This window comes from Biomphalaria glabrata, chromosome 13 (genome assembly GCF_947242115.1).
Source record: "Biomphalaria glabrata chromosome 13, xgBioGlab47.1, whole genome shotgun sequence".
In the NCBI taxonomy this organism is placed as follows: domain Eukaryota; kingdom Metazoa; phylum Mollusca; class Gastropoda; family Planorbidae; genus Biomphalaria; species Biomphalaria glabrata.
In genome coordinates, this window is record NC_074723.1 from 14,853,280 (window position 1) to 14,865,919 (window position 12,640).

General features: G+C 32.2%; 1 protein-coding gene across 1 annotated transcript; it reads left to right on the forward strand.

Annotated features, from left to right (window-relative positions):
- The first annotated feature begins 244 nt into the window (after positions 1-244).
- LOC106075281 (tRNA pseudouridine synthase-like 1) lies at positions 245-10,258 on the forward strand. Its single transcript, XM_056009077.1, has 9 exons — positions 245-392; positions 3,341-3,407; positions 4,094-4,206; positions 4,307-4,387; positions 4,541-4,654; positions 5,027-5,140; positions 6,857-7,109; positions 8,635-8,800; positions 10,040-10,258. The coding sequence occupies exons 1-9, from the start codon at positions 343-345 to the stop codon at positions 10,183-10,185; spliced, it is 1,104 nt and encodes a 367-aa protein (XP_055865052.1). The 5' UTR covers positions 245-342; the 3' UTR covers positions 10,186-10,258.
- Positions 10,259-12,640: the final 2,382 nt, after the last annotated feature.

Below are 12,640 nucleotides of genomic sequence, written 5' to 3' on the forward strand. Positions count from 1 at the left end.
TATATTTAAATCTAGAAGTCTAGCTCTTTTAGACCTAGATTCAGATCTATATATGTATATTAATTTGTTTTTCATATAAGATCATTGCAATATCTATTATCTATATTAGATCTAGATCTAGATTCTAGATCATTTTATTTTAGTTATAAAAACTATGATGACAAAGAATCACTGACATATAGAAGTGGTAAGACTTCAAATACACTCTAGGGGAAACTACTCTTAAATTTCTCCTGCACATTATTGACGAGACCATACAAATTGATATTTTCTAAGAAGAATTGCAACTCAATGAGTTCATTATAAAAAAAAAATCTAAAGACTAGATCTAGATAAAGTTTTATGATGGGGCGATTTCTTATTTATTTCGCATACATTGGTACCAAATATAGGTTTGCATTTTTCTTTTTAAATCTCAACACTAGTCCTAGTCACTAGTCTAGTGACAACTAGTGTAGTAGTAGTAGTCTAGAGTCTAGACCAGTGTTTCTCAAACTGTGTGCCGCGGCACACTAGTGTGCCGTCGAAGATTTGCAGGTGTGCCGCGGGAGTTTTCAGAACGCCACACGTGCAGCGTTACCCAGGTCTGTCTACTATTAAATTTTTATTTTACGTTACGATGACATCCCCACTTACAAAGACCAGTAATAGTAGTGGATCGCTGCATAGTGACGGAAAGGTCTGTTAGCTATTCAGGTTATGAAATAGTTCACTATACATATATTATTATAATTGTAGGCCGCCTTAGCTGACGAACAGCAGTTCTTGAATTGGTAACGATAATAATAAGCGATTAGTTTCATGTAAAGTTTTTAGGTGTATGTTAATAGTAACAAATTATCAATAAGCGTTATTTATTATCCATGGAGAACTACGCTAGCAAGAATGAAACTGCGAAAGCGTTAAATGAAAAGCAAGGAACCAAACGAAGGTACAATGAAGATTACATCGGGTATGGTTTCATATCTTCTGGACCTGAAGATGTTCCATTGCCTTTCTGTTTGATCTGCAATGCAACTCTGAGGCGCTTGCTCCAATCAACTTGAAGAGACACTTGGAAACAAAACATCCAGCTGTAAAAGCGCAGCCGAAGGAATACTTCGAAAACATCAGGGCTCAACAAAATAAACAGGCTCAGAAACTTACGAACTACCTAAAGCTGCCAGAAAAAGGATTGATTGCAAGTTATAAGGTTGCTCAGTTATTAGCAAAACGCAAGAAAGCACACACACACACAATCAGTCATTGCACCAGCTTTAGCAATAGTTGTTGAAACTATCCTTGGACCCGATGCCGCTGAAAAAGTTAAAAAACCCTAACCCATCCTTTGTCAAAAGAAACTCACGTCAGATTTACAAGATCAAGTCTGCGAACACTTCGACGTGACAGGCGATGAAGTGTCTCTGCTGTGGTCTCTTCAAGTTGATGAATCCACTAACGTTAGCGGCAAAGCTCAGCTGCTAGCTTTTATTCGGTTCATAAAGGATGAAAAATGTGTAGACTTACCAACTATGACCAAAGGCGAAGATATTTTAAAAGTGGTGAACGAAAACATTTTGCTATTCAAACTACAGTGGAAAAACTGTGTCAGCGTTTGCGCCGATGGCTGTCTTCCATGCAGGGAAACAGAAAGGGATTCGTCACTCTTGTGGGTCAAGAAAATCCAAATGTATTAGTTGTTAACTGCATGATCCACAGAGAAGCTCTTGCCTTCAAGTCTTTACCGAAAGATTTGATGTCTGCTCTGGATCAAGTGAATGAAGTTGTAAACTTCATCGAATCTCGACCGCTTGCATCCCGACTTTTCTCAGAGCTTTGTGAAGCAATGGATTCAGACTACAAATGTCTCCTGTATCACACCAACGTTCGTTGGCTCTCCAGGGGAAAAGTGTTAAAGCGTGTCGTCCAGCTCAAGGCTGAGCTGATTTCATTCTTGGAGACTGAAAAAAAAAAAGACTTTGGATCTTCTATTCATGACGAGATCTGGTGGGTTACGGTGACATTTCTCTCTGATTTATTTGACAAATTAAATTCATTGAATTTAAGTCTTCAATGACCATCGGAAACCATCATCACTGTATCCTAAAAACTGAAGTCATTTGGTGAAAAATTGTCTGTGTGGCAGAGTAAGATCTCGAAAGGAGTCTTCGACTGCTTTCCTACTTACAATGAATTTGCTTCAAATAAAGAAATCACCTCCGAAATTCTTGGCTATTTGACACACTTGCAGTCAGCATTGCAGCATTACTTTCCAACAGTAAAGAGTATGGATGGGTCAGCTATCCATTTGGAAACAATGGAGCTACAAATCTGAAAACTGAAGAAGCATAGCACCTCATTGATTTAAAAAATGATGCAGTTCTTAAGTCAAGTTTTGCAGAGAAAAGCCTGGATGTGTTTGGGATTTCAATCAACAAGTTATATCCTGCAATCAGTTGAAGAGCATTCTTCCATTTGCATCTTCAAGTTTTGTGAGTTTGGATTTTCAGCACTGACTGAAATCAAGTCTAAGAAAAGAGAGAGACTTCTTAAAATAGACGATGAAATGCGAGTTGTTTGTCGACTCTGAAGCCTCGATTAGATCGCATTTGCTCTCAAAAAACAGGCACACCCTTCACATTAAATATAATACTTTAAAACAGGTAAAATATATTTTCCTTTTTATTATAAAACAACTGTTGCTCTTCGTGGTGTGCCGCGAAATTTTTGTAGTTTTTTTACTGTGCCGCCAGACAAAAAAGTTTGAGAAACACTGGTCTAGACACTAGTCTAGTAGTATTATTGATAGTTACCGGTATAAAACTTATATAATATTTATTTATATAAAAATAGTAAACAGCCAATAGTCTTGGCTTTTTTAAAATAAGTTTTTTATTATTAGATCTAGAATCTAGATTTAATTAGATATAGACTTTACAAGTAGAATATTATATCTGGTAATAGATTATAATTATATAAATACGATCTACGCTGCCTGGTCGCTGCTTCTGCCCAGAGACTAGACTAGTCCAGACTGTCACTAGACCTAACTAGTCAGGCTAGTGGTATAGACTAGAATAGTCTAGATCATCTCAGTAGATGAGTAATGATAGATCGATATCAATGAGTATTAACTATTAGATCTAGATAATTAGAATAATTAGTTAGAATCTTACAGTTACACTTGATTAGTGATTAGTGTTTAGATCTAACTTCAAGATCTAGATCTAGAACTAAATCTAGAGTATATAATTTGGATTTAGGTCTAGTCTTTTTTGGGGTTGCCGACCCCCCCCCCCCCCCTTTGCAGGCAAAACAGGGCTCTGTTGCTTGCATCCATGTTATTATTTTATCCTAACAGGGGAATTCAGATACAACCGACTATTATAAAAGGAAATGTTATTCCCACTGTTCAAGGAGTTCTGCATGTAAGTAATTTAATATTAATGCATCTATTATTACCTACTATTTTTTCAGCTATTTTAATCAATCTTACTATTTAAAGGTATTATCATTTATTTAATACTAGTACTGGCTCACAATCGTCTTGGAATCTTAAAGCCCTTCAAAAATATTTGAATACCAGACAATGAATTTCAGGAAAAAGTATTTTTTTCAACTTATTACCACCCCTCACACAAACACACATAATAGAAGAAAAGTGACTTCAAATGATCTCTCAACTGTTAAATTGGCTATGAATTTAAATATGACTCAGTTTAGTCAGTTGATATTATTTTTCTTAGAGACTACTTGAATGTATTTGTAAGCTGAATATATAAATCCAATTTACATGCAAATGATTAAAACAGAAAAAGTTTTGAGAAATTCTTTGTCCCCTTTTTTTTTTCCTAACCATTTTTAGAGAAAAAGTAGACTATTAATGCAATGACTGCTTCCAATGTTTTAGTAACATCTTTTATTTACATTTCAAATCCTTTTTTTGTGGCTAATTTTTATTTCAAACGGAAAAAAAAAAAAAAAATCTATAAATGAATGCTTTTTTTTTGACAGTTAAAAAATGTTAGTGGCTAACCATATCTTCTTCTTCTTTGTTCTCATTTTGTTCATGTTAGAGGGGCTAACCATATATCTTTGTTAATTTTTTCAACAGGAGAGTTTGTCAAAATTGCGGCCTGCCAATGAATATAAAATATTTTTGTCCAGTAGGACAGACACTGGAGTACATGCCCTGAAGAACGCCTGTCATGTAGATTTAACTCACCCGTAAGTTTTACTATTTTATTCTGGGTTAAATTTATTCTTCCGTGGATATTTTTGCTTTATTTTTTAAATTGTGTATTACTGTGATCACCTTTGTATTCAGGGTTGAAGGAAAAGAATATAATCCAGAGGTGATGGTTAGTGTTTTAAATTATCATTTGAAGTTAAAGAATGAAGAAATCAGGTTAGTGATTAACTTGTTTTTTGTACATGTATACAATTTACAATAATTGTAAAATATTCTTAAGCAATGGCTTTTATTTACAGTATCTGTTTATTGTTACTAGCAATATGTTAGCCCAAAATTTCTTTTAAAAAGATTTTTTTTTTTTTTCAGAATATTGAAAATTAAAAAAGTGCCAAAGCATTTTCATTGTCGATTAAATGCTTCTGGGAGAAAGTATGTGTATAGACTAGCACATTTAGCTGGGACGGAGGATGCTGAACACAAGTAGGTAAATGGAGATAGGTTTACATTGATTTACCATGCTAATGATGGACCATGCAATGAAGGTCAAGAAAGAAATGATTACTTAATGGGATTAATGGGTCACCTGCAACGAAGGGGAAATTCAAGGTGGCTAGTTTGCTGTCTCTATAAATCTGAACTGCAAAACTTAAGTAATAAGTCATTAGGGTTTGGGTTTCTAATCTTTTTGTTTAGCTTTCTTTTATTGAAATAAATATTATATTAAAAAGTGTTATTGTTTTGTAATTAATTAATCTATTCCTTTCCAATTAGACTAATAATATTTAGTTTGTGAGTGAATTTTCTTTCTGTTTGTTGATTGCATCTTCAGACTTTGTTTCTGTCTTGTTTCAGTGAAAACTTTCTAAAAGAATTAAATGAGTTCAGGTTTTTGAAAAACAAAAGACCTTGTCTCCCATATGGTTTACCAGAGTCTGTGCTGGAACAGAATAAATTGGCATATATATGGTAGGAGATTTATCAATAATAAAAAGATTATAATTATGATGAAAGTTTACAAAAGGTAATGAATGTTGAAGGTTAAGCTGTGATTTGATAAAATTTTTAACATTCTTCTTACATTGTCTCGATAAAGACTGGGATTTTGAATTTCAGGATTTTTAGGGTGCCCTTGTGCCCATTCAACTCTAATGTGTTTAAGGATACTTGACATTAGTTGGGGACAGTAAAGCGGTTGGTCATTGTGCTGACCAGATGACACTCATTAACTGTTGGCGTTTGAAACAGATGACTTTACATCATCTTCCCTATAGATTAAGTTTAGTATATTTTCTTTTATTTGTTAAGGCTTCCGCTCGGTGTTAATTCTATGAAATATAACTAGTGTAGATCTACGTCTGACTGGAAGTAATGCTGAACTCAAACTACTTCAGTAACACCAGCGAAAGGCAGAAACAATCAAATATGTAGTCGACACTGATGTTGTTCTACAAATATATTTAATCATCAAGAAAGGAATCGTCCGATGTTAGCTATGTCCGTAAATCCGTATATCTATTCTACTGCTCTCCACGAAGCGTCTTCATTTAGCATCACTTAGAGCGTTTCTTCTTTTTTAACCAACCTTACGTCATCGTCGCTAAGTAAAACTTTACCCTATTCCCGAAACAAATAACTAATTCCTAATCATGTCATAACAATTATTTTCCATTTGAAGCTATGAGTTTGTTGAGGTGAAAAGGGCACAAAGTCTTTATTGACCAGCCATGCTTCTGCTTTTTCAATTAAATAGTTCACTTTCCTTAAGCAGAGAACAGTGCAAGTAGTACTCAGCTCAACTTTTGGGGCAAAAGGCTATAAATATATAAATTAAGAGTAATAAAGAAAAACAATGTCTGGCCTTTATTCAGAATTACTTTTTGCTTCTTTAAACAAATAAAACATAATTCACAATAACTGTAAATCTTTTTTTTTTCAATGTTAACTTTTTCTAGGATAAATCTGAATGTATGACATATTTTCATGTTGTGTACAACACTAACGTAATGGTGATTCCCAATTTAAGGTTTGCCGCATGAAAGGGTTCATATGTTAAATGTTGCATTAGCAGATTTTGTCATGAGGTTTTTGAAGCCAAATTTTAGATACTAAAATAATTGTTTCAACATTGAAACAGTCTAGTGCTTGTTTATCTTGTGTGGCTAATAAGCTAGATATTTGTTTCCTTTATTATACAGATAAACCTTCATTTAAAAAAAATTATTATTCGTATAATTGTTTTTATTGGAATTTGTTGTAACTTTTCATTTTTGTGTTAGGCACTTTAAGGAAAAAAGATTTTAGAAATGAAAAATCAACCTCTGTGTCAGGATTTTGTGATTTAACTATCACAAAAGAGATACAAGGCACTGATAGCAAAGACAGAGGGAAACAAATTTGTTTTTCCCCTGGCAATCAAATCATTAAATACTATTTAACTTTCTGAAATAAACATTTATCATGTAATTTTGAGTGAGTCTGGTGTGAATGTAGATTTTGGTTTTCTATAGTTATAATGTTTTGTATGGTGTAATGCCCAAATTGTAAAACAAATCTCCTTACGGGCAATAAAGATTATTATTAAGTTAGAAACAAATGAGTATTTATTCTCTGGCACTAATATTATTATTATTATTATTATAAAGGAAAACTGAATTAAAATGATAGAATTGTGAATGGTTTCAGGAAACCTTTTGATGTAGAGAAACTGATATTAGGGGCCCAAATTGTGTCTGGTATTCATAACTATGGATCTTTTTCAAAGAAGAGGAAAGAAAGTGAAACATATCTGCCACATCCTGTCAAAATGCTGACCATCGGTGTAAAAAGGGGGCAACCGCTGGGCTTTCCTTTTATGTTTGACAGTCATATTTCTGCCAGTGAGAATTTACAGTTTTGGGACATCCATGTCCGCTCTAAGTCTTTTCTGTACAGACAGGTAGGTGTTTTGCTTTTTATTAAGGCAAAATACTAAAATGGGATTTGATATTTTTGCTAATCAGAGTTTATATATTAACATACATTGGTTGGGTATTAAAATAATTGATTGCCCAACCAAAGCTCCAGATCCTGAACACTGGACTGTGTGCTTGTTAGAGAAATAAGCAACTGATTGTAGTCAGTGGTTTTAAATTAAGTTTTTAAGAATTATTACATGAATTTTATCTGAATATAAGTTATACCTGCTTTAGGATCTTTAAATGACATAGAGATGTTTTATAGATACAGTAGTGTCAGTTGAAGTGCCAAAAAATGGAGTGATTTTTCAAATTAAATGAGCTCAAGTTGCATTTCTGCAATGGGAGTAACTGAATGATATAGATATCCTGCAAAGTTACTTCTCTTGGTAGTCTTTCATATTTTAAGTTTGTTCATGATGTCTACAATATTGTTTGATAAAGTGTTTTTTTGTTTTGTTCTTTTTTTCAATTATAAAGATTTTTATTTTTGTTCAAAGAATTTAGACTTGAAGAAATTGATGATGTGATTTTGTTTAGAATTAAGAAAAATGAGATATAGCAAGTGATAGTGATTATAACACAGTGCATATTGTCTGGTGTGTATGTGATTGTGAGAAAGAAATAGCACAGGTGTCAGTTTGTCTGTCTTTGTGCTTTGCTAGTCTCACCCAGTTGACACCTTCATGTCATACCATGCCAACACACAAAATGTGATGCTAGAAATCAATTGGTTTCTTTGAGTTGAAAGGTTTATCACTGGCTTGATATGTGTGGGAAAAAAAGGCATAATGGATATGAAAAACTCTCAATGGTTTACTATCAATAACAGGACAGAACAGACTTTGTATTAATAACTATTTTAAAGTTTTTTAAAAAATTAAGTGGATCTTGTACTTTGCAAGTTTGAATTATTTGGATTTCACTGCCATTTAGAGGATAGTTATAATATTTAGATGATAGTCATAATAATTAAATAAATAAAATAAATTATGGCTTTTATATAGCGCTACTTTCATGCTTATAGCAGAGCGCTATGGTCCAATCTCATTTGTGGACCAGTGGGGGGAGGGGGTATCTGGGAGTAGGTTTTCCGTGCTGCCTTTAGGCGATTAGTAAACACAACTCTGCGAGTCAGGTGTCGAACCTCGAGCCCCCTTTATAGGTAGCCAAGCCAAGTTCAAGCGTACTTGGCCTCTCGACCACGCTTCCAGAATATATGTTGTCTCATACTGTTGTGTCCGGTTGTGAGTCGAAAAATTATGCGTTGGTCACGTTGAGATAGTTTATTAGGACTGTGTTTACTATTCGTAAATGGAGTTTGCATTTATCAAATTAAGTTTGTTTATAAAGTGTATTGCATATATGTAAAAGTAATTTTTACCTAACAAGTCTTGTAGAATTAGAAATTATAGAAGGCTTGTAAGTGTTTAGAATAATTTAAAGCAAGTTTCTAGCTCTTCAAATCTTTTCATTGCAAATACTTTTCATCTTTCTTTTATCTAGGTAAGGAGGGTAGTAGGTGCAATGGTGTTGCTGGCCACCAACCACATTAAAACTACTGACCTCCAGGACATACTTGATAACCCCCGTACTGACTTCTCTTTCTCTGGAATCATGGGAATGCCAGACCATGGTCTCTACTTGGTAGATGTTGAGTACAACCCCAGAGGTAATATTATTAACAACTAATCTATTGAAATGTGCACAAACGTAGACACATAGGCTTTCATGGAGTAAGATATTTATATAGGTACTAAGGTACTGGTACCACTTTGTTATGTTTGCCTCCCCTGATTCTCTGAAAACGTATTAAACTTAAAACTTTTTTTGAACTTGACATATTTTAAACTTAAGTTTATCAGTTCACTATAGGTTGCAAGGTCCAATTGGGGTTGAAACAAATTTTATTAGCACACAAATTAAATTCTATTTATTTAATGCTTTGTCTATCCTTTGTCAGCCAGACCTACAACTTTTCAAATTCTCTTCCTTTAGGAAAATTCTGGTCACTAAGGTAACCTTGTTGGTCTAAAAATATCCTTTTTTAAAACAGGATGTTTTGTTGATTTTCTGCCAGTCAGAGAAATGAATGTTGCATAAAGAGTTATTTCTTATCTCTTTTGCTGGCTAAAATGATCATTGTGAATGTAAACTGTGTTTTTCTAAAAGTTTTAGAAGTCTTCCTCTTCTTCATTCTCATTTTACATGTTGGAGGGTTCAGATCAGTAATCCTATATCTGAGATGAACTGCGCAGTGGTTTCCAGGCATTCTCCGTTTAGTTGTATAGGAAGGTTTTGGAGCCTGAGTCTTGTTTGGGCCTCTTGATATAGTATGCAGCTTTGTAGGACATGGTCAGCATTCTCTGGTGAGGCTCCACAAGGGCAGGTTTCGCTCGTCCTGATTTTAAGCTTCCGGAACATATGTTGTCTCATTCTATTGTGTCCTGTTCTGCGACAATAAATTTTACATTGGTGATGTCAAGATAGTTTATAATAAGTGACCTTTTTCTTGTAATTGAGGTGTTTTAGAAGGGCTGCCATACAAAAATTAAGCTAGTTGTTTACTGATTTTGAAACTTAGTTCTCAAGCCTTAGAATCCACAAAATCATAACTGGAATGCAAGGAATATCTTATCCCGATTAGCATTATATGAATAAGTAAATCCATTTAAGTAAATCTTTGGGATGATTTTATATTAATTTTTTTTTAAAGTAAACATTTCTTTTTGCCAAGAAAAAAAAGACACAAGAACCTTCAATCTTTAAAAATTATACTTGTTTTAGAATCATCTCTTTCACAAATGAATTTATAAGTATATTTTGAAATACATCCTTGTTTTAATGCTGAAAAAAAAAGGAAACTTTTTTTGAGTGTGTAATGAAATCTACCCCCAAAATTCTATTTCAGATTTGGAATTTTCTTCATCATCTGAAGATAATACTTTATCTTCTACATCTTCTGATGTTTTATCTTCTAATGATGCTGATAGTAGTGATGATGTGGTAGATGAAACTGATGATGACCAAAATGAGAAAGTGGACAAAGAGAGATGATGAGTGTCAACATTGGTCCTAGTGTTCATTGCAGCATTAACCAAAGATAATAACATCAAATAACCTTTAAAAACATGTGGGTTTTTTTTTTTGTCTTGTAGCTTTATTCTCAATATGATGATTGTCTGGTACTGTCATTATGATGTTTCTGGAATTTAACCCTGACCCATCAGTTGCACTGCAGAAGTTTGGGCTAAGACAATAATTTTCCTATGTGTAGGAGCATCTGAAACGCAAGTGAAGTCTCATATTTGCTATAAACATTTTCTTGTTTGGTTGCTCCCACTATCTTGCAGGGAATATCTTATTTATTGATTTAGCATATTTTCCATTTTCAAATATTTATTCTTTATAGAAGCTATAACTGAAAAGTAAAAGACCAAATCTAAAAATGTTCAGAAAATGAAAAATGAAAGCTGTGTTAGCTGAAATAATTTAAAAACAAAAAGTTTGACATTTTTCTCAGCTAAAAACAAATATTTGTATACATAATATATAGTTATACACTTGTTCACAGTGTGATAGGAACAAAATAGAATTAACTTTATCATGGTAATAAGATTTTTTAAAAAACTACTTTTACTAGCATCTCCTGTTTTTTGTTATGTACAAATATATGTTTTTAAATCTCTGTTAATAAATATAAATACTTAATGTTAAATAATTTAAAACAGACAATATCAAATGAATTAGTTTAGAAAACTTTATTTCTGAAATCAAAAGGTACCAATACACAGAAAACTTTACGAAATACTTTTCTATCTGCTTCACTTTTTGCTATAAGTATGTATGAATTAAACAGTTTTTCCTGGTGTTGCTTATAAAATTATATTTATGACCAAATTATAGATTAGAATCGTGATCAATAAAATAAATGCAAAAAATGGATGTCACTTTAAATAGTTGTTAGAATAGGAAAAAATGGAGATGAATCCATATATGAATTATTTTTGTTTATACACTTGGTATGTTTTTATCAAATGAACATTTGTTATAAATGGTAGATATAACAAAAAGAGCATAGGATCAATAGGATATTCCAGAAAGTGATGGTAAGGCAAAAAAGAAATCAAACATTGTAAAAAAAAAATGTAGGACATATTGCATTGCATGAATAAAAGATAAAAATAAATTTTAGAAGAATTTTACAAAAGTAATGGAAATAAAACTTTGATTGTAAAAGTTTTCTTCAATGTAGCAAATAATTTATTTATATTTTATGATACATTATCACATTCAATAATTCTCGTGGAAAATATGATACAAATACAGAGCACATGTTGTTATGTTAAACATTCACAATTAGACCTCATTAGAGTGAATTGTGATGCCTTAAAGTCCTACCACAATGTAATATTTATCATTAGGATATGTAGTTTTTTTCACAATTAATAACATAAAGTCAGGAGATTTTATCACCTACTTGAAAAAAAAAAGCCAAATGTTATCAACGAATGATATTAAGGTCTGATTTTGTTTTAATCTTAACTACTGTATTAATAGTATGTTTATTCTGATAAAAAGGAAAAACTTTCATTTAAGCAACATGATCAAAAAATTATAGACTAGAGAACTTGGTTTGATGAAAGGGAAGATGAACAAATAAGTGATGACAGAGGCTTGCTTGGCTTTCCTTTTTTATGTAGGTTGAAAATGGAAGAGAAACATAAATGATCACAATAAGTGTTGTTAGCCTTTTAGACAAAACTTTGTCAATAAAATTGCAAGCTGAACTCACAATGGTGTCAAGAAAATAAAGTCTTAATGTAAATAAAAGCAAAAGCTTTAATAGAGACAGTTTGTTAAATTCAATATATAATATTATGTATGTTTCTTGATGAAAAACAAATCTAGCTTCACACTTAGAAAATAGTTACTATCATAGAAAGTCTCCATGTAGATTTGTCAAAAATTTATTATAATGCAGAAATCATTCTTCAATGTTCTGATTCAAGAGATTCCATGCAATGAAATTTTGTTGGCTTATCTAAACTAATAATAATAATTTTTTTATGTATATAGCTGTGTCAACAAACTTAATATTGACTTACTGTTCTTTGAGAACACAACACAGGTGAAAAAAAAAGTTAAAAAGAGAAACTTCATGTGAATAAGCTTTAAATCATTTGCACTTTATTAAAAATAAAATAATTATTTCTGATAATTTTGTGTTCAAGGGATAGAGTAGTAATTCAAGACCTATTTCAATCTTACAGATCCTAAAAATCAAACATATCTGCAGCAAATGATTAATATAAAAAAGATGTTAAATCTTTTATATTCTTTAGTAGCATTAGGAGTTTAAATTTTATTCAAAAATTTAATTAATGAATTAATTAATAAATGGGACTCCATAACATTATGAAGAACTGTCTGGGGGGGGGGAGAGTTGTTTCCCTTAGATCACTTCAGTTTACTAATAGGTTTAATGTCTTATGTTGTAAAGCTTGTATAC